Here is a 23211-nt window from a genome sequence, read left to right on the forward strand (position 1 = left end):
TAATTTGGGGAACTGGAGCACAGATCCAATTCCCTAAATCAAGAGCCCCTCACCAACATCAAGGAACCTTCCTTGAGGGGAATGGCGACATAGCAGCTCGAGAAGTGTTTACAGCAGCTTCAGTGTGACTGGTGCCAGTCACTAGCAGCATCTGGAGCACCAGCAGACACACTCAACGGCGACGTTGGCAATGACAATGTCAGCGGCGACTTTGGCAGTGACTGTGTCTGCAGTGACAAGTTGAATCAACTGGTCCTAGTCCACACAAGTCACCTGGAGGTTACAGGCTACAAGAAACAGCAAGTTCAGACAAATGTGGAAACGTCACTACCATTTACTCTAAAAAATAAAGAAAGGGGTGTGGGTTCAGCTCCTCTCTCTTCACATGGAAGATTTTTTATAGTGTATTTAGTTTTATCCTTCTCTGTAATGCCTCCAATGCATTTATATTCATTTTCTAGTACGGAGACTAGAACTGGGCCTATTAATTTAAATGAAGCTTCATCAACGATGTACAATGTTGTACAATAATCTATGGAGTCCTGTTGCTAATACTTGTTTTTACTAGAAACTCAAGCAAACTGCTAGTTTTATTACTGACGGTACGCACTTCTGGCTTGGCTTCAGATTTCTTCTTACCACAGTATTTTTTTTTTTCATTCTTTGTGATCATATTCTACATTATTTGGTTTATAAGTGCTGGGCATTGCACTTTTCCATATTAAACTTCAAATGCTATTTTTCCGACCACAAAATTAGCATGTCTAAATCATTTTGAAGTGCAACGATATCTCCATCTGAATTTATTTGTCGGCCTATTTTAAATGTTTTCAGCGAAATTTTTCATGTCGATTATTTTTACTACCTTCATCATCGTCATTAATGAAGAATATGAATAAAGGACCCAAAATTTATCCTTGTGGAACGCCACTTGAAACCATATTGGGGACCAGTCGCATTACATCTTCCTTAGGTTGCCCTACACTGGTGGGAAAAATCCAGGGTAATAAAAATTACACGAACTGAACCATGAATTGTGCATGAATACCTTTCTGTACCTGTAATGAAAAATATATAAATGAAAAACGTACGAGATTTTAAGGTCGATTAAGTAGTGACATTAAGCAAGAGATGCAGCGTTTTACAACAGTTGAGATTACGAGTGATAGCAGGCAGAGACTTTCTTTTGAGATACAGACTTAACAATAGCTATATAGGTTGGCCCACTTCCTTTCCTCTCCCTCCATAACACACGCCGCCCCTGGTACCGTTATTCATTCAGTTTCTCGTCCACTAAGTCTGACTGTTAATAAAAGGCAACAGTATACCACAGTCTTACATTCGGGATCCGGAGAAACTCCCAAGCAAACCTCGGTATTCTAGCCAAGTGCACAACAGGACAAAACACCCTCCGTTAAGTTGGATTTGATTGGGGGTTATTGATGTTAATTCAAGGTAGTGGCGGTGCCTATATCTTTGGTTAGGCTTCATTTAGATTATGCTGCACAGTTCTGGTTACCGTATTACAGAGTGGATATAAATGCTCTGGAAAACGTACAAAGGAGGATGACAAAGTTGATCCCATGTATCAAATCTTCCCTATGAGGATAGACTGAGGGCCCTGAATCTGCACTCTCTAGAAAGGCATAAAATTAAGGAGGGGGGGAGATGAGTGAGGTGTATAAATGGAAAACAGGAATAATTGGAATGTAAATAGCGTGTTAAAAATATCTAGCCATCACAGGACTCACAGCAATGGGTTTAAGTTGGAAAAATTCAGATTCAGGAAGGATATAGGAAAGCACTGGTTTGGTAACAGAGTTGTGGATGAGTGGAACAAACTCTCGAGTACCGTCACAGAAGCTAAGACGTTGCGCAGTTTTAAAAATAGGTTGGATAAATACACGAGTGGGCGTGGGTTGGACCTGACTAGCTTGTGCTAATAGGTCTGATGGCATGCTCCTTCCGTAAGTGGATGTGACCTGACCTGACTAGGTGGGTCATTGGTTTAAGCCGGGAGGTTACTTGGTCCTGCCTCGTATGGGCCAGTAGACCTGCTGCAGTGTTCCTTCTTATGTTCTTATGATGCTGCACGTCCGCCACCAAACCACCCCACACGTCGTACGTCCGCCAGCTCAACCACCACACGTCGTACACCCAATAGCTCCACTACTAAATTATAATTCTCGCATCATTCTAATTCCGGTCATAATACAAGAACAAGTCTAAGATCCAATTCATCTACTTGCTTCATATTTCATAGATTTTATATTGGATAGTTCGTGGATGTTTTAAACAGTGCGAAATTAACATAAATTATGTGCAAACAGAAGTACTGTTAATATTTTAACTAAGTTCCACAAGTCAGTTTGAAAACTACAAAGAATACGTTCTGCCTACACACACACACACAAAGCTGAATACAACAATTAGTTTGCGATGATAGAAGTAAACATTTAAATACTTTACGGAAGTTATTTTAAATAATTTAAGCTTAAACTGTTTGTTTTTGAGCTTAGTTTTAATTGTAATAATAATTGTGTTGATCTAGCTAAGATGGAAAAAAAGATGGCAGTGGAAAAAATCACGCAATGAGACACTGAACTTTCACTCCAACATATCAAGATAGTTTTAAGAACAAAGTTTTCCGAGAGTACAACATAATGGTGTATGTCCAAGAATGCCGCTACACAAGAGCGTCGTCTATCTTTCTATGTCCTCATCCAGTCTGAGCCTCAACTGTGATGCTTCCTATGTCCACTCCATCGTGAGTACCCCAACAACCCATATCTGACCTACCTCAGTACTTGGCCCATTCTCAATATCTGACCCACTCAGTACCTGACCCATCCTTAGATCGACTCTTATTACGTCCAATTTCTTAAGCGCTGTAACTCCCATGGGTTCAGCACATCCTCATGAATACAATAATTACTTGACATAAAATGTCCACTCATATGAGTCGTTCTAGCCTCGGGCTCGGTTCAAGCCGAAAAAACGTCCAGCATCGGGTTCGATTCCAGCCGACAACGTTCCACTACCGGGTACGGTTGCAGTGGGAGACCTCCCCACGGTATATACATGACTATCACAAGGTAATGCACACTTCTTATTCTCGTTTCCTGGTAGTTCCCAGTCCGCCTTCACAGAGTGAAGTCATCATAAAATAATTGTGGAATCATATCGATTTGTACTGAAAGTAACAAAACTCACGAAAATAATACACATCTCTAGATTTTCAGTTTCAATATCCTCAGATACGGAAGGAGAGAGACGGGTGGATAATCAACCATCTTATCAGCATGTACAAAGAGAAGGCAGAGCAGCGTTTGACAAGGGAGTCCACATCTAGGCTACCCACCGAGAGGAATTAACTAGTCTAGGTACATCTACAGCTGGAATACAACATTCGATACTCTCAAACAAAATTATAACAAAAAATAATATAAATTTATCGTCTTATAAAATGTTTCTACAGCAGTACCGGTAATAAAAATTATAAAACAAAGTATAGTCACCTGGTGAACCTGACTACAAAACGGAATACAAAACAAGTCATGCCACAAGTAGTCTGTTATTATTGCACAGCAACCAGGGAATTAAATTCCACTCTCCAAGTATCAGAAAACGGCTAGATATTAGATGTACCCGAGTTCATTAGTTTTTAACGTTTGTCTTGGTGATGAGACAATGAATTACATTAAAAAAATGTAGGAAAAATAAATGGGGGGGGGGGGGGTTATGTGGGAAGGGGTATTCAGGCGGGGTTGGGTGGGTAAGGTGGGAAGCAGGGCTGAGTAGGGGGGCACTGTGGGGAGCAGGGTTGGTTGAGGGACTGGTGGGTGAACAAATAGAGCTCCGGTGTTGCCTGGGCAAGCCGCAGCAGCAACATCAGTAGTGAATACTGGGCAACAATACTGCCAGGTGGTGCCGCACTCGACCTCTCTATGGATCATGGCAGTCCAGAAGCACTCCTCCCCTCTAACCAGGTACTATCCCCCCACATTACTTCCCCACTCCCAGCACCAACTCTCCCCTTCCCTACCTCCTGCTCTCTCCCTCAGCATCCTTCACTCTCAGTATGCCCCCCCCCCCTCCCAGCCTCTTCTCACACTCTCCTTCCATACAACTCACATTACAGAAGTGCCTCGTACAAAAGTGCCATGCAGAAAAAAAAATGTACACAGACACCCGACGGTGATCAAAAAATATGAAACAATGGTTTTTTCCGCCTAGTGTCGTGATCTGAATTACAATTTCCAATATAACTCCGTGTGAAGCAGCGCCTCCTAGGACTTCTTGAGGAATTATACAACGCTTGACTAAACTTTTAAGTATTACCTAGCTGGTGCGGCAAAGTCAACATTTAACGGTGTGACGAACTGATAATAATAGCGACATTTGTGATTACAAGAGTCGAACACTATAGTGATTACACGTATCAGTGCGGTGTTTATCTTGTGTTATCAAAAGGGTTTGTTACTGGTGATGGTGATTACATGTTTAGGTGAGGGTTTGTCTTGGTGTTGAGACAAAAGATGGCACATCAAGTTATTGTGTCAGGTTTAAAGCCTACTGACTATACGGTTATTAAAAACGCAGTTCACATATAAACTAATAATCAAGAGCAATTTAATCCCTGAAATAGTTTCTAAAGTAAATTCTCAAGTGTTTACATTTACACTGAAAAAAATATAGACCTCGCTGTATACAATTAAATAAACCTCTTGGTGTATATACACTAAGAAACTTCGTATTCTCTGTACACTAAAAATTAAGCATATCGCTGTGTATATTGCCTGTGAGAGCCTTGCTTACAAACAAGTTGACTAGTACCAGAACAACTGGAAGAGCAGGTCTTCACCAGCTCTCAATAGTGTGCGCCCCAGTGACCTTTATGTTAACACCAAAACTAACAAAAACTATTACGTCTCTTGGAAGAAAACCAACGCAAGGATCAATGTAGGACAAGGGACAAATTAGCAAAGTACAACAACTACCGTCTACCCTAACCCCTGGACACTGAGTTCACCACTACAAGGCTATTGTATCTTTGCTACTGGTGAAATTGTGACCCCATACCGTGATCTAACACCCCGACATCTTTTGCCCTGGTCCGTGACACTTGACAAATGAAAACATGTGACCTGTGATAATGCAGTGTGCCTGTGTTCTCTTATTTTATTCGCGAGAAAGAGCTAACCCTGTACAAGTCATACAAGCGCCAGGGACAAGAGGTAATAGACGTCCAGTCTACGGAAGGGATCAAGAGCCCTTCGCCAGTCAAGGTAATCAAGTCTGATCTCAGGATCATAATGAAGAATTAGACACATGGGCAAAAAGACTGCGGTAGTGAACATTTGCTGCTAGGCTGAGAGACATTGATTACCTCACCTTCTCTTCAGTCTTTTTTGCCCCTGTATTGTACTGATAAGGCCAATGGATAACGAAACTTCAACGTAAAGATACCGAGCTGTTGCACCTGTGTCTAATTCTTTAACTTGTCGACATACACACCACTGATGTTAGGATCTTGATCTTTGATCAAAAGCCCTAAGCCAGCATCAGGGCACACTCCTTGAAGGTGCCCGATGTCTCTTACTACGACTCTGCCTGTTTGTTTCTCAGAAACTTCACAAATAATACAAACTTTGAGGAGCAAACTGCGTATGTTTCGGTCCATCCTTTTGCAACTTGGTAACGGTCCAAGACGGACCGATACGTCGTCTACAGCTTCTTTATGGTGTGGTTATTTGTGGTGTTTCAGCCATGGTATTCTCCTCCCAGACTTCTTTATACAATGTACTTCCCCTGATAACCCTGTCTCGGAGAATGAAGGGTATAAACAATACCGACAATCAGTTACGTAACTGCACATACACAAAAATGTCTTGGATACCTTACTGAAAGCTACATTCCACTTTCATGAGTTCCTTGTGGGGGAACAGTAGCCAACTATATGTAGAGATGTATCGGATGTGAAAATTTAGATATCCGAGGATGTGTATGAAGATGTCCTACTTATTTTGTGGATGCGGATGTAAGAGATTGTGCAGTAGTTCCGCGGATGCGGATATCCGATACATCACCACCGCTCCACGTGTCCACTAACCTAGTCCCAACATGAGTTAGTGGGTGTTGAGTTACAGCTCCTGGACCCGCCTCTTGCCTTTTAGTCAGTTAACGTGTTCTACAGTTCAGTGTATGAAATCATCCTCCACTATATCAAAAAAAAAAAATCCTTGGGAGTATTAACCCTGGTGGGATAAAAATCCAAGTAACCCATGACAGCCAGTGTAACTTATTTGCGTTGAGCCAGGTGTATATCTCGATCACTCGTACATTATACAATGTTGCTTTGTGGAACATAGAATGTTCTTTGACATGTCCGCCCCTCTGCCACCTTACCCTCCCCCTTACTGCCGTTAATAAAAACACCCCCTTTCTTTACCTAATCTTTCACTTCCGTTAACGAAGCCACCCCTTTCTCTTACCCCTCCCATTAACGAAAGCATTCCTTTCCCTCCATTACTCTCACTCCCGGGCAGGATACCAACATGCAAGACGTTGGTCATGCTGGAAATCATATCCTAGCCAGAATAATGTATATGAAAGCCCGCTAGAATCTTGCTCAGGATATGGCTTCGGTACCAGTGTTGGATAACAGGTATCCACACACTACTAGTGACAAAATATCTTTCAAGGCTGCCTTGTTGACAAACAAGAACGCACAAAGTCACCTGTCAGTTATGCTGACATCATACCCAGGTGGAGGGACAGACCCCATCCATTCCACACCACATCCCCCTCCTACCCATCACTCCCCAACCCTCACAACACTACCGTCATTTTATTTGGTCACATGTCACAAAGCTCGTAATGTCATTTAAAGCGAGCATTAAAAAAAATCGACAATATACAAAACAATTTTCAGAACGTGCCATAAATATAATAATCTAGATATCTATTTTTTTTTTTAGACTTACCGATAGTTGGTATTTACACTGTATATAATTCTTGAGAAAACTTGTTTTAACTGCATATTATGATGTGTTTCAGAGCTGCTTAAGGCTTTGACGTATTTCAAATTTTACTCATTTGTATATAAATAACGGAACTGAAGTTATATATATATATATATATATATATATATATATATATATATATATATATATATATATATATATATATATATATATATATATATATATACCTGGAGTTTACCTGGAGAGAGTTCCGGGGGTCAACGCCCCCGCGGCCCGGTCTGTGACCAGGCCTCCTGGTGGATCAGAGCCTGATCAACCAGGCTGTTGCTGCTGGCTGCACGCAAACCAACGTACGAGCCACAGCCCGGCTGATCAGGAATTGACTTTAGGTGCTTGTCTAGTGCCAGCTTGAAGACTGCCAGGGGTCTGTTGGTAATCCCCCTTATGTGTGCTGGGAGGCAGTTGAACAGTCTCGGGCCCCTGACACTAATTGTATGGTCTCTTAACGTGTTAGTGACACCCCCCCCTGCTTATATATATATATTATATATATTATATATATATATATATATATATATATATATATATATATATATATATATATATATATATATATAAAATGTCGTGCCGAATATGTAAAACTGGTCAATTAGCAAGAACTTATTTAGAAATAAATCCTTTCTAAAATTTTCTCTTATACGTTTAAAGATATATATTTTTTATTAATGTTAATGTAAAAAAATTTTATTTTGCGCCAAAAGAAACTTAGAAAACTTACCTAACCTTATTATAACAAGAACAATTTATTTTAGCCTAACCCAACTATATATATTTTAGATTTGTTTACAATAATTTAATACTAAACAAACACAGTGAAATATATTTTTTTCGTTAGGTTCAGAATGATTTTTGCGAAATTATTGCATACACAAATTTTCGCTTGTCCTATATGGCAAGATGAGAGTTGCTGTTTAAGCCAAGATCGCAAGTTCTGTCTATTCGGCACGACATATATATATATATATATATATATATATATATATATATATATATATATATATATATATATATATATATATATATACGAACCATATATCTTAAATTTTAATTGAAAAAAAATTGACATAAAAAAAAATCATCAAAATTAGAATTCCAGTTTCCGCTTTGGTGTGGTCATCAGGCTATACAATTGGTAGGTATTCCCACACTATCTACTGTGACATGATTACGTCAGAAACACATCACATCACCTTTATCAATATTATCACATTTTTTTTATAGAATTGTTATAATATCAATGATCTTATTTGTGTTGGTATTATTTTAACACTGCGTCATATTTTTAGCGTGATTTAAATTTGATTTTTTTTTAAATGTGAATACAGTTTTTGTTTTCCATCTATCTCGAATGTAATAATGTATATATTCATAGGGGAACACTAAATCCGTAAGGGCTATCCAGCGCCTGAGAATTAGGAGGCAACAGTCTGATCCTAGGATCCCGCGTATCAAGAGCCCTGGACGAGCACAAAGGGACTCCCCTTAAAGAGGACTTTATCTGTTGTTTGAGCGACATGTAACTGAAGCTTCAGTAAACTCTGGTTAAAGAACTTCAGAAATATGGAACAAGATCAGCCGGTCAGAAACAACGGTTAAGTTCGTTGGTTACAGAATATCAACACCATCCCATCTCTATCCATCACAATTACCATTACCGACCACCAGCTCTTCCCAGCCAATTTTCAATAAATGGTTATTTATCTGTTAAATAAACGTTGTTAATAAAGGATCGCATAATGCATTATACTCCATTTGTCTCTCTTTCCAAAGGGTTTACTGCCAAATTACAAATATGACGGTAAACTGCTAGTCCTCCCCCCACCCCCTTCTGACCTCTCACTCAATGTCTAGTCAAAACACAACTATACTAGAGATATAATCAGCTTACCACGATGTTTCGGTCTGTTTTCTCTCCTATGTGCGGGTTGTGTGTGTGTATTGTTCCAGTCATAGTACTGTATTATGCCTTTTTTGTTATTTACTAGACAGACACGTGACAATCCACTGAGCTCACATTAAAACGTCCCTTTTTTGACGTTTTACCCTTAAAACTGCGTTGTCCTTAAGTTAGGTTTATCACAGATTTATAAACGAAAAACAAACAAATTAGGAAAAGCAGGTCACGATACGTCTGGCAGCTAGGTAGCCGTGGAAAGATAAGAAACGTTTCAACTGGTATCGCTTATCTCTTATAATGTACTTAATGTCTTGGTTTCAAAGTCCATCATGTCCCTCCTTTACATATTATACATTTAACAAATGGCAAATCATGCATGTATATATATAATTTACTTGCCGTCTGGTTACAGATGCCTCTGCGTGAGCCGCCGCCCCACGTCAAGGCAACCTTTGGGTTGATGGGGGTTGTGGGTATGGTGGTGAACTTCGTTCTCTTCATCATGGACATTATCTCAGATGCCCTACTGGCATTCGTACTATGGAAACAGGTAACTGGGACTATGTACCTTCAAGGTAACCGGGACTATGTACCTTCAAGGTAACCGGGACTATGTACCTTCAAGGTAACCGGGACTATGTACCTTCAAGGTAACCGAGACTATGTACCTTCAAGGTAACCGGGACTATGTACCTTCAAGGTAACCGGGACTATGTACCTTCAAGGTAACCGGGACTATGTACCTTCAAGGTAACCGGGACTATGTACCTTCAAGGTAACCGGGACTATGTACCTTCAAGGTAACCGGGACTATGTACCTTCAAGGTAACCGGGACTATGTACCTTCAAGGTAACCGGGACTATGTACCTTCAAGGTAACCACATTCATGCACTCTATGCACAATAAACATTAATGTAGAATAAAAATAACAATACTGTGGCTGGATCAATTCACAAATTTATTATTTTATTTGCGGAAAAGCACTCGAATCGTATGGGACTTAAAATACTGAGTGGTGGGAGGTAATCAGGATTGATCCTAGGTAGAAGATAGCTTCAATTCCTTGGATCAAGAGCCCTTCACCGGAATCAAGGCACTTCCCCCTCCCCCTTAAAGGGTAGAATAATTCACAACTAATCCACAGATAGGAAATATAAACATGATGATGGATGGGTCCTCCCTGGACCATCTTCGAGTACCCAGGGACCAGTTAACTATAAATTTGCAATCTAAATCTCTACAACTTGATAATCAATGTTTATTTCTTTAGTTTTCATCCCATGTAAGTGCTAAACAACTATTATATATGGCTGTAATTATCATTTTTTTAAATAAAAAATAAAATACACGACTATACATTGATTTACTCATGCAGAGCGTGGGGAACGGAAGGTAATCAGGTTTGATTTGTTCCCTGAATCAAGAGCCCTTCATCAGCATCAACTCATCCCCCCACATCCGTACCCCCCATGAAGAGCAAATGTTTTGAGCAGTTATGGAGGAAAGTATATTACCTAGTGTGATAGTGTAGGTGTAGTAATTTTAGTTGTGTTTGTATAATCTTGAGTGCAGAAGAGTGTTAGTTTAATCTCTGGATTATGCGCCCAATACCCATCCTGTGGACGATAGGCAAAATATTACATGATGGGTCCAGGGACTGGGCCCCAAGGCTCTAACAGCTGAACAAATTACAGTGGTAATAAACTATTTACATGTTTATATCTGGTTACAGTCGTTGAGTTATGTATGTTGACATGAATTAGGTCACACACACATACAGAAAAAAAGTAAGTGGTAATGCGAGTAGAAGAGACTAAGGTAGAGTATATTTGTATAGGCCAAGGAGGATGAGTTCAGTACTGAGCCAATCACCTGGTTTATCATCACACTCTGCATCATCGTCCTGCCCATGGTTGTCATCAACATCTTCAGGTACGAGCCCCCTTAATCTTCTGATATATATGAGACATACATGTTCTGTAAGTGTACTCTCAAAACTGTCAAGCTTAAAACTCTCACTTTAAAACCATGACTCTTAATACAGACATATTTGGCAGTTTGTGGTGGTACTGGCAAAACAAACAATGTCTGGGCGACTACTGTGTCTTCCACAAGATGAGCGCACTGCAAACTGTCGTCAGAGTTATATTCCATATCATCCTGCTTGGACCGCTTATTCGGTAACATTCAATTAAGTTACAATATTTCTACATGGGTTAAGATCTCACTGCAAAACTTGATGTATTATACATAATTTGATTCAGCATTTTAAATCATAAGAATATGAAATTGAATTCGAAGATTGCCCAGAGTTGTGTACGATATATTAATACTAAACGCTATATTGTGTGGGTGTTATAATGACAGGTACGTGGATATTATAAGATACGGCGTGAAGATGAAGAGAGAGGTTAAACACGTGGAGATGGGTCACAATCATGCTGCTGTACTAAGAAGAACGCCTAAAGGTGAAGTTCATGCTGTTCTACAGATGGTAAGTATTAATAACTGCTTGGTTGATCAGCCTGGTTGATCAGGCTCTGATCCACCAGGAGGCCTAGTCACAGACCGGGTCGCGGGGGCGTTGACCCCCGGAACTCTCTCCAGGTAAACTCCAGGTATATGAATACGGTACATTTCCACAACAAAAAGTATTTACAGTGGAAGAAATCTCAGAGGTACTAGGCAGCAGCACGCTCATTAAAGATCTGGGGTTAGACTGATGTACTTTTTAGCAAGAAGTTGTTTTTTTCTAAACAACTTACTCATAATTGGCAACAGTAATTATAAGACATTCCAAAACTCTTTTAGTGATCTGCACTCTTATTGTTTCTGGCATAAACACTATGTGCAGTATGTCATACACTTATTAAAATGTAAAGGTAACCTTTTTTTTTTTTCCTTTTCTGTGTAGATTATCTCACGAGACACCGCCATGTTGGATATGATGCACAGTTTCCTGCAAGATGCACCACAACTCATATTTCAGATTTTCCTGTTGTACCGTAGTCCTGGAATTATCACTGGCAAAGAAGATGCGACTGTTCTAAGTCAGTCAACAGTAACTATTTTAAGACAGTGTTCAGTAACCTTTGATCACCTCATGAAAATGGTTCACAACAGAATGTAATTATCACTATATATACATAATTAATAAAACGAAATTGAATTTGAAATATAAATAACATTAAAACTAAGAGTTCATTTTCTTCGTCAGCAACAACAGTACAGATATGGAAAATCCTGCTGGGTGTATTCGCCATGTCTTGGTCGTTAGTGTCGTACCAGGATGAACTACGTCGTTCAGTGCCAGATAAACAACAACTGTCTTGTTGTGCCACCACCACCTGCCTCTTGTGGCGGGCATCTATGCTCGCCTCCAGAATAATCACAATCGGGTCGTTCTCCGCAATACTCGTAAGTGAGATCGTCAACACTTTGAAGTGTTATACTGTATTGTACCTTTATCGCATAGGATCACTAAAAACGTAGGGATCATACAGCGCCTGAGGAATGGAAGGTAATCAGATGTGATCTAAGAAGAGACGAGTGCCTTTGATGAGTTCATAGTTTTTCTACTCCAGTAGCTCTGATTCTTTGGATGAAGAGCTTTTCAGCAGCATGAAGGCATACCCCTCCTTGAAGGGTTGTATCACATGTAACATTATCAAAGTTATGATCAAGTGTTAAGAGCACAAATGCAGTGTTTGCTTAACAATAAATGATAGTAATATCGCCTCTTAAGGTGGCCCATAGCTCAATGGCAGAATCTTCGGCTCATAACAGTAGGACCCATATTTAATCTTGGGGTGGGCGAAAATAAGGGAGCCATTTTTGTTTACACTAGTTACTCTTGTTCAACTAGTAAATATGCACCTTGGTGTTGGTATACTGTTGTGGGTTACAACACTGAGGTTGATAGTATACCTTAAATAAGGCTGGGCTTTGAAATGACATCCACTCAGAAGTGACTTGATGCCAGCGAGGGGTTCTTGATCAAATGAGTTGAAGCAACTCCCACCTTTCCCCACATTAACCCTGATGTCCTACTCTCCAGACACTGCATGATCCCCACGGACCATGTAGTGTCTGAGAAGTGGGCTGAGCTATAATAACTCTTACCTGTAAATGGTGTAAATAAAAGAAAACATTATTTACTTTATATTTCAGCATCCAAATCAGGACCCAAGATCTGTGTACTTACTACGTTGGACTGACTCCCAGGGAAACATAGTCATAGCGTATCCCATTGTCACTGTGTGTGTGTTGGCGGCTCACTGGCTTATAATGACTGCCTGGATATACGCACAGGTATGTAACAATGTTCACTGCATACCATAAGCCATACTATTTTACCATGCAATCTGACAAAAGCACTGTTTACAATTTTCGTGCTGTGTAGGTTTAAATGCCATTGCAATATCAACGAAGATAAATGCACTTATTCACCTTTAAATTACTAACACTTATTGGAGATGCCAGACAGATGCTCGAAAATCAGAGATGGAGGAATTAATGTACAATTTTTATGAATTCCATCACACACTGAAATACCCCTTCGTGATTAAAGTTGATAAGTTAGCCAAAGAAATTGCCCTGAACGAAAATGTAGAATATAACTTAAATATATCTGTGTCTAGCATGATGAATAATATTAGGAAAGAAGCAAATAATGAAACTGGATCTCATAAGAATGTAGTTAAAAGCCTGAATAGATCACTCAGTGATAAACCTACGTAACTACAAATTAGACACATGTGCAACTCTTGGGTATCTTTACTGAGGAAAAGTTTCGCCACACAGTGGCTTCATCAGTCCATACAAAGGAGAATCGTGAAGAGCAGGAGGAGAATGAGGTAATCAGTCCCTCAACCTCATTCTCATCCTGCTCTTCACGATTCTCCTTTGTATGGACTGATGAAGCCACTGTGTGGCGAAACGTTTCCTCAATAAAGATACCCAAGAGTTGCACATATGTCTAATTTATCAACGTGTCGGTTCTCTGAACCATTCATCTACAATACGAGGTAACTACGTTTATGGAGCAACTTGTAATGTGAACAAACTGATGTAGTAGCCGGCTTAGTCTTTGTGACACCGACCTCTGGTACTTTAGTAGATGCACAAGTGATCAGGCTAAATCCAAAGTATGTGGTCAGCCTTATGGTCACTTTCTTGAACACTGATTAACAAATACAGAGATAGGAAGTACAATAACCTATCCGATAGTTCAAGATATAAAGAAAATAAGATAGCAGACATATGGATACACAAAAGGCCTAGGAACTAGGCCTCAGAAGGGTTTACAGTACATCTGGATTTATATCTACCGTTCACTTATCTGTTACAAGTAAATTTAAGAAATTTGCTTAATATATAGCCAGACGTGCACAGACATCACAATACAAATATCCTCCATCGTGAGACATAATAATAATAATAATAATAATAATAATAATAATAATAATAATAATCTCATTGAAATAAACAAAAGTAGTAAAGACATTATGGAATCCCAATTAACTTGTGTTAGATGAACCAGAGGGTAAGAACAAGACTTAAGAAATCGTAATGACACGATTGCAAATAAACCATACCCCCGGCCGGGATTGAACCCGCGGTCATAGTCTCAAAACTCCAGCCCGTCGCGCTAACCACTAGTGGTTAGCGCGACGGGCTGGAGTTTTGAGACTCTATGACCGCGGGTTCAATCCCGGCCGGGGGTATGGTAAGAACAAGACTCATCTGCCATGGGTTTAATCCCCGGCCGTTCCATGGTTTAACTAAGAACAACTAATGTTTTACCTTGCAGAAAACAACATTCTGTGCGCAGGGAGACAACAGCACCCACCCAGTGTTGGAATTCTTGTACAACTGTGTCATCGGGTTTGTTCATGTGTTCTGTTACATTAATGTCAAGGACACACCATCCCGCAAACGAATGGTATTCTTCTACGCCTTCTGTCTTATTGAGAATTCCGCCATGATCGCCATCTGGTATGTACAGGTCAGTACTAACTTGAAGCACGTATCTACACCCAGTTTTGAAAATTTCCACAACATATCCCGAAGCTAATTAAAAAATAACGGTATATTATAAAGTTATGTTGGAAATGGTATATAAAATACCGACAAGTTGATAAGATGTAAAGTAAAAGGACACAAGTGCAACTAATGTGGCTTGATAAAGCTCCTGGAGAGCGAAACGTTGCCACAATAAATGTCACATTAGTTGCACTTGTGTCCTTTTACTTTACATATTGTCGGTAATTCTACCAACTTTATTACAAGTTGATAAGACACGTGCAGCGGTTGGGTATCTTTATTGTTGAAAGGTTTCGCCTACAAAGTAGGCTTCTTCAGTCAAATACAGAGTTAGCAGGTGTAGTAGTAGTGAAATGAAGATGATGTAATTAGTCCATCAACCTTTTATAAATAGCATTCGAGGTGGTCAGTCCCTCAGCCTGGAGAAGAGTTCAGCTTCATAGTCTGGAACGATATTGTTCCAGGCTGAGGGACTGATCATCTCAGATACTATTTCTACAAGGTTGACGAACTAATTACACCTTTATTTCACTGCTACACACCTGCTGCCTCAGTACTTGACTGTGTAGGCCTAACGTTTCAACACTAAAAATACTTAACTGTAGTACACGTGGCTTAATCATCGTAATGTAAGTACAGTATTCGATACCACAGTCATTATATATATACTATATATATATATATATATATATATATATATATATATATATATATATATATATATATATATATATATATATATATATATACAGAGAGAGAGAGAGCAAAGCTGTTTATTTAATACATCACTTTCCCATACACTCCCATTACAACAAACTTAAGGGACACGTCAGTTCCTCTGTCTTTTAATAATATATTATTTTTCCCCTGTAATCTACTTTGTCCATAATAACTATCGCCTTTGCTTTGTCTGCTTTCGTAAGATCAGAGGTCTGAACTTGGCTCACACCTCTGCAACACAATCGTCCTCAAAGATTTGTTAAATTATACCATGATTTAAGGAAAGATCGTGGGCTTCACCTTACAAAAGTAGACAAAGCAAATGCGATAATAATTATGGACAAGGTAGATTAAAGGGGTAAAAATAAACATGATGTTAGGAGACCGGGAAACTAAGGCGTCTCTTAAATTAGATATATACCGCAGTGTACTGCCATCCTGGAAAAACGTAAGGTTGTTCTTGGTCATATTCAAGAATTTTCTGAATTTAGAAAACTGACAAGTTAATAAATGAGACACTTGTGCAACATTTGGGTATCTGTACTCTGGGAGAAATTTCGCCAGCCAGTGGTTTCTTCAGTCCAATGCAGAGAAGGGTGAAAGATGAGGAGGAATTAGAGGTAATCAGTCCCTCAACCTGGAGTCGAAATCTTCAGGCCTTTAATCAAGCTTAACGGACTGAACTCAGACTCCAGACTGAGGGACTGATTACCTCAATCTCCTCCACTTTTCTCTGCACTGGACTGAAGAAGCCACTGGCTGGCGAAACGCTTCCAGAATAAAGATACCCAAATGTTGCACAAGTGTCACATTTACCAAGAACTTTGTGGTTCCAATGAAGGGTGAGGCAGTCTGCATTTTTTTTCTTAGGAAAATGACTTAGATTAGCGTGAACGAGCAGTGCTGTCATAAAGACCGCATATAATTATCATTATAATTATGTGCTGCTAGTTACTAACACCAAAGACTTAATTGATGCTGTTATTTTACTGTACGTGATTTTCCATCCCACAGATGGTGGTCTATCCTGAATCAATTCGAGTGGTAATAGTATTTACCGTGGAGGTTCTGTGGGTGATAGGAGTGTGCAGTGTCATCGGTTATTACGCCTTCCTGCACCCCGACCACACCAGTATTATCCATCAAAGTAATTCAGCTTCCTGGCGTCAGTGACGCACAAACTTTGTTAGGCGCCAGCGCAGGTACTCATTCAAGCTAACTTAGCAGTATCATTATACGGTATATGACTTACACCTACCATTATTTCCAGGCTCAGACTTGAAACTCGCTACTTCATCTTCACTTCCCAAATTTCATCCTCGCGTTCACTCATTATGGACAATTTATCATGTGTTTATCTAATGTATGGCATGTATATCTCATTTATTATACATTTTTTCCTTTTATTCTCCTTGGCACTATTATAAATATAATCAGTGATTTGTATATGAAGGTGTTTTTATTAATTCGTGATAAAGGGCCTCCTGCAATACCAATAAATCGGAGTCAATAAAGTTTCATTTAGTAAAGCTACAATTCAATATTTGTATTAACTTCCTCAGTTACTCATAAAAGATCTATTATAGCAAGTAATTAATCGTGATCAATTTATATACGTGATACCTCAAGGCAGCTCACTCTGAACATGCTAATTACGTTATCATTTATACACATTACATAGATTATATTAATGGGAGAGCACTAAACCTACATGTAAGGGTCGTACAACACCTGAAGAAATGGAAGACTATAAGGTTGTATCCAAGGGAGGACAATTATGTAACCAAGGGACTTGGTCCTTGGTTTCTGAATTCATTTAGTGGAGTTTCTCGGTCTTTCTCGAGTCGTTACATCAACGTCCGTTAAGTCGAGGGGTTAATTTCTATTCAAAATTGTTTTGTGGATATTACTATTGCAACTTTCTGCAATTTAACCTCCATGTGATCCAAATCCTACTTTATTTACAGTAGTTTTCTGAGTAAAACAGCAGACTTAAAATTTAGTTTTTAAACAGTTAAAAAATGAAGTGAAAATCGTACATAAATAAAAGCAAACTGTCATTAATTGAAAAGACAGACAGGGAGTTATCCGCTGCTCAAAAAAAAAAAATAAATAAATAAAAAATAAAATAAAGAAAATTTGACTGGTCAATTGTCAATGTTTGTACCCGCATGTTATATTTTACATATAGTGTCCCTCTTCCTCTAGCAGTACACAGGTATCTAGCAGCTGGTAGAGTTGTGTCGTACACGAAAGCAATGACTCCAAACAGAATTTTGTAATATTTTTAATATAATCTAATAAATAAACAGATGTTTTATTTTCCATGGTATACAAATGTTACAAGGCTAGGTTAAGTTTCTCTGTCACCTTCACGTAAACAGAACAGACGATGTGATCTATTCCCTTTATTGAAACAGAATAGACAATGTGTGCTATTTCCTTCATGGAAAGCGTGTATTATTACAGTAGCTGCACCTACACTTTTTATTTAGTGACTTGTGGATTTGTAAAAAGGACTATCTTTAATTATTATATGCACCAAACCCATAAGGGCCACACAGATCCTTATGAATGGAAGATAATGATTGAATTATGTGAGTAAATTACCCACATGAGGTTTACCTGAATTACTACGTGCAAGTAATTTGGGTGAGATAAGTGGGACTTAAGTCATAGTAAGTCACAGGACTAACTCCCTCGATGCCCACTTTCGCCAATCTCACAAAAAGCTAGACCTGACATTAAATTAGTATTTACAATATTAAAACCAGTTACTCTGGTAAATTAAAATTGTAGACTGTATATGATTAGCTTGCTGGGTACACAAGAAATTCGTAATACCAGTCACCATTTAATTACTGTAGATGGATCACACCACAATACCGGCCTGACACCTAGATCCTACACTGACCAGCTAGAGATCTAAATGCAAGGACTAATGGCACACTTCCCTGTGAGTGATGTTCGTATCCCTTCCGCCATACACTCGTAATTCTTGAGGTCCTGCAAATTTCCTGTCCCAACTCTTCAGCAGGGGACATTAACATGGGTTCCTATTACAAATTCAGGCCGAAACCCCCAATTTGGCTCGGAAGACGTGGAATTATTAGCTGAATTTTCTGCGACAACCAGTGCTCACAAATTACAAATGGCGTCCCCCTTGGCGTCACTCCCCGGCTGTTCCACATCCGCTCCTCACTCGAAATATCTCAAGGGGTCCAAACAGCATCACATTTAATACGCATATTTTTCAAATTTAAACATGCTCAATTTAGGAAAATTCAAAATTTTCCACAATGAGGTTTGATCCGAGAAAGGGGAGGGTAGCTCAAACTTTAATCAAGAGCCCTTCACCAGCCTCAAGGCAACTCATGTGAACGGTAAGACTGACATGCAAGTACTCACCTATTTGTGTTTGCAGGGGTCGAATCATAGCTCCTGGCCCCACCTCTTCACTGATTGCTACTAGGTCCTCTCTCTCCCTGCTCCATGAGCTTTATCATACCTCGCCTTAAAACTACGTATGGTTCCCGCCTCCACTATGTCACTTTCTAGGCAATTATTCCATGGCTTGACTACTCTATGACTGAAGAAATACTTCCTAACATCCCTTTGATTCATCTGAGTCCTCAAATTCCAATTGTGACCTCTTGTGTCTGTGTCCCATCTCTGGAACATCCTGTCTTTGTCCACCTCGTCTACTCCGTGCAGTATTTTATATGTCGTTATCATGTCTCCCCTGACCCTCCTGGCCTCCAGTGTCGTAAGGCCGATTTCCCTCAACCTTTCTTCATAGGACAATCCCCGTAGCTCTGGGACTACTCTTGTTGCAAACCTTTGCACTTTCTCTAATTTCTTGACGTGCTTGACTAGGTGTGGATTCCAAACTGGTGCTGCATACTCCAGTATGGGCCTGACGTAAATGGTATACAGAGTCTTGAACGAATTCTTACTGAGGTATCGGAACGCTATCCGTAGGTTTGCCAGGCGCCCGTATGCTGCAGCAGTTATCTGATTGATGTGCGCCTCAGGAGATATGCTCGGTGTTATACTCACCCCCAGATCTTTTTCCTTGAGTGAGGTTTGCAGACTTTGGCCATCTAAACTATATTGTGTCTGCGGTCTTCTTTGCCCTTCCCCAATCTTCATGACTTTGCATTTGGCAGGGTTAAACTCAAGGAGCCAGTTGCTGGACCAGGCTTGTAGCCTGTCCAGGTCTCTTTGTAGTCCTGCCTGATCCTTATCTGATTTGATTCTTCTCATTAACTTCACATCATCCGCAAACAAGGACACTTCTGAGTCTATCCCTTCCGTTATGTCATTCACATATACCAAGAACAGCACAGGTCCTAGGACTGACCCCTGTGGAACCCCGCTTGTCACAGGCACCCACTCTGACACCTCGTCACGTACCATGACTCGTTGTTGCCTCCCTGTCAGGTATTCTCTGATCCATTGCAGTGCCTTTCCTGTTATGTGTGCCTGATCCTCTAGCTTTTGCAGTAACCTCTTGAGAGGAACTGTGTCGAAGGCCTTCTTGCAGTCCAAAAAAATGCAGTCGATCCACCCCTCTCTCTCTTGTCTTACTTCTGTCACCTTGTCATAAAACTCTAGTAGGTTTGTGACACAGGATTTTCCCTCCCTGAAACCGTGCTGGTTGTCAATTATACACTTGTTTCTTTCCATGTGCTCCACCACTCTCCTCCTGATGATCCTCCCTCTGTCTTTCCTGAGGATTTGATATCCGGATGGAAAGATTGAATCTGTTATTATTCTGGTGAGTTTTGTTTCTGTGAGTGCTATTATGTCTGGGGATGTCTCCTTGATTCTTTCGTGCCACTCCTCATACTTATTTGTTATTCCATCTGCATTTGTATACCACACCTTCAACTTCTTTTCTAAGATTGTGGTCTGGAAGGTGTATTGGGGTTGGGGAAGTGGGAGACCTGATAAGGAACTGGGGTTGGGGAAGTGGGAGACCTGATAAGGAACTATGGGTGGTTGCTGCGGGGGTGGAGTTTGTAATGCAGTGGGTGGGGGCACTGCATGTGGCATGGGTGTTTTGGTTTAGTGTTTGGTTGCACTGGGGTTGACCTGGTTGGGAGGCTTCTATAGGAAGTTGTGAGGGAGGCTGTATTTGATCTTGCTGTGTCTGGGATCTCCTGTCTGTCTTCTCCATCCCCTCTCTTTCCTCCTTTCGCCTTTGTACCATCTCTCTTTGTTTCTGCCTTTCTGCTTGTGTTCTGTCGCGGTCGAGATACACCTTCCTGTATGCCGGCATGTCCCTTAATCGTGCTTTCTCCTGCAGGATCCTGTTCCGAGTCGAATCTGCCTTGAAGGTCACTTTCACTGGCCGGGTTCTTTTTTTTACAAACCCCCCTATTCTCCGAAAATTTTCCAGCTGGGTCATGTCGTCTTCTCCTATTGCTTTCATGATGCTTTCAATTGTTTTTTTCCCTTGTTTTCTTGCTTCATATGTTTCCCCTTCAGCTTCCTGTAGCCCATACACAAAGACTGACCTCACCCTTTCATTCTCCCGCTGCATATCCCTGTGTATCCCCTCATTCAATTTGATTTCCTCCATTGCAGCTTTCCTTTTTTTCAGTTTCACTAGCTAATGTACTTGGGCTCAGTGGCCTGTCATTTTCCCTTCTCGGCTTTCCCTGGGCTCTGCTGTGGTCTGTTAGGGCCTCCACATATAGCTTAGCTCTTTCATTTACTACAGTCTCCACTGATTGAGCTTCTACATGCAGTTTTGCTCCTTCTTTCCCTACAGTCCCCTTATTTGTGGCTGAGGTAGCAGTCTCTGTTGTCAATCCCAAAATGTTTAGTTCTCTAGGCTGTTTCAGATTTTTCAGTTCCTCTTCTAAACTCTGTATCCTGGCCTCTGCTGTGTGTGTGTGTGTGTACTCACCTATTTGTGGTTGCAGGGGTCGAGTCTTAGCTCCTGGCCCCGCCTCTTCACCGGTTGCTACTGGGCCCTCTCTCTCCCCGCTCCATGAGCTTTATCAAACCTCGTCTTAAAACTGTGTATGGTTCCTGCCTCCACTACGTCATTTTCTAGGCTATTCCACTGCCTTACAACTCTATGACTGAAGAAATACTTCCTAATATCTCTCTGACTCATTTGTGTCTTCAACTTCCAATTGTGGCCTCTTGTTTCTGTGTCCCCTCCCTGGAACATCCTGTCTTTGTCCACCTTGTCTATTCCATGCAGTATTTTATATGTCGTTATCATGTCTCCCCTGACCCTCCTGTCCTCCAGTGTCGTCAGGCCGATTTCCCTTAATCTTTCTTCATAGGACATTCCCCTTAGCTCTGGAACTAACCTTGTGGCAAACCTTTGTACTTTCTCTAGTTTCTTGACGTGCTTTATCAAGTGCGGGTTCCAAACAGGTGCTGCATACTCCAGTATGGGCCTGACATACACGGTGTACAGTGTCTTGAACGATTCCTTACTAAGGTATCGGAATGCTGTTCTCAGGTTTGCCAGGCGCCCATATGCTGCAGCAGTTATCTGATTGATGTGTGCTTCCGGAGACATGCTTGGTGTTATACTCACCCCAAGATCTTTCTCCTTGAGTGAGGTTTGCAGTCTTTGGCCACCTAGCCTATACTCTGTCTGTGGTCTTCTGTGCCCTTCCCCTATCTTCATGACTTTGCATTTGGCAGGATTAAATTCGAGAAGCCATTTGCTGGACCAGGTGTCCAGTCTGTCCAGGTCTCTCTGAAGTCCTGCCTGGTCCTCATCAGATTTAATTCTCCTCATTAACTTCACATCATCTGCAAACAGGGACACTTCTGAGTCTAACCCTTCCATCATGTCGTTCACATATACCAAAAATAGCACTGGTCCTAGGACCGACCCCTGTGGGACCCCGCTCGTCACAGGTGCCCACTGTGATACATCATTACGTACCATGACTCGTTGTTGCCTCCCTGTCAGGTATTCTCTGATCCATTGCAGTGCCCTTCCTGTTATATGCGCTTGATGCTCTAGCTTCTGCACTAATCTCTTGTGAGGAACTGTGTCAAAGGCCTTCTTGCAGTCCAAGAAGATGCAATCAACCCACCCCTCTCTCTCGTGTCTTACTTCTGTTATTTTATCATAAAACTCCAGAAGGTTTGTGACACAGGATTTGCCTTCCGTGAATCCGTGCTGGTTGGCATTTATACTCTTGTTCCGTTCCAGGTGCTCCACCACTCTCCTCCTGATAATCTTCTCCATAATTTTGCATACTATACACGTCAATGACACAGGTCTATAGTTTAGTGCCTCTTTTCTGTCTCCTTTTTTAAAAATTGGAACTACATTTGCCATCTTCCATACCTCAGGTAGTTGCCCAGTTTCCAGGGACGTGTTGAAGATTGTGGTTAGTGGCACGCACAACATATCTGCTCCCTCTCTAAGGACCCACGGGGAGATGTTGTCCGGTCCCATTGCCTTTGAGGTATTGATGTCCCTTATGCAGTTTCTTCACCTCCTCTTCATCTGTATG

The 23211-nt window shown here is 40.6% G+C and overlaps 2 protein-coding genes across 12 annotated transcripts in view; one reads left to right on the top strand and one right to left on the bottom strand.

Annotated features, from left to right (window-relative positions):
* LOC128701646 (ninein-like protein) overlaps nt 1-23211 on the bottom strand; it is a 100309-nt gene that overhangs the window by 54082 nt on the left and 23016 nt on the right. The gene's annotated exons all lie outside the window — the stretch shown is intronic.
* On the top strand, nt 3276-18018 carry LOC128701541 (XK-related protein 7). Of its 5 annotated transcripts, none has more exons than XM_053795276.2 (10): nt 3276-3383; nt 9356-9493; nt 10782-10876; nt 11002-11124; nt 11312-11438; nt 11859-11994; nt 12162-12361; nt 13115-13255; nt 14757-14951; nt 16724-18018. In XM_053795276.2, the coding sequence occupies exons 2-10, from the start codon at nt 9356-9358 to the stop codon at nt 16880-16882; spliced, it is 1314 nt and encodes a 437-aa protein (XP_053651251.1). In that variant the 5' UTR covers nt 3276-3383; the 3' UTR covers nt 16883-18018. The 5 variants fall into 5 exon arrangements, with proteins under 5 accessions (XP_053651251.1, XP_053651249.1, XP_053651252.1 ...); XM_053795274.2 differs by lacking the exon at nt 3276-3383 and adding an exon at nt 3819-3989; XM_070101549.1 differs by lacking the exons at nt 3276-3383; nt 10782-10876 and adding exons at nt 3859-3989; nt 4142-5288.

Source organism: Cherax quadricarinatus, chromosome 78 (assembly GCF_038502225.1).
Source record: "Cherax quadricarinatus isolate ZL_2023a chromosome 78, ASM3850222v1, whole genome shotgun sequence".
Classification (NCBI taxonomy): Eukaryota; Metazoa; Arthropoda; class Malacostraca; order Decapoda; family Parastacidae; genus Cherax; species Cherax quadricarinatus.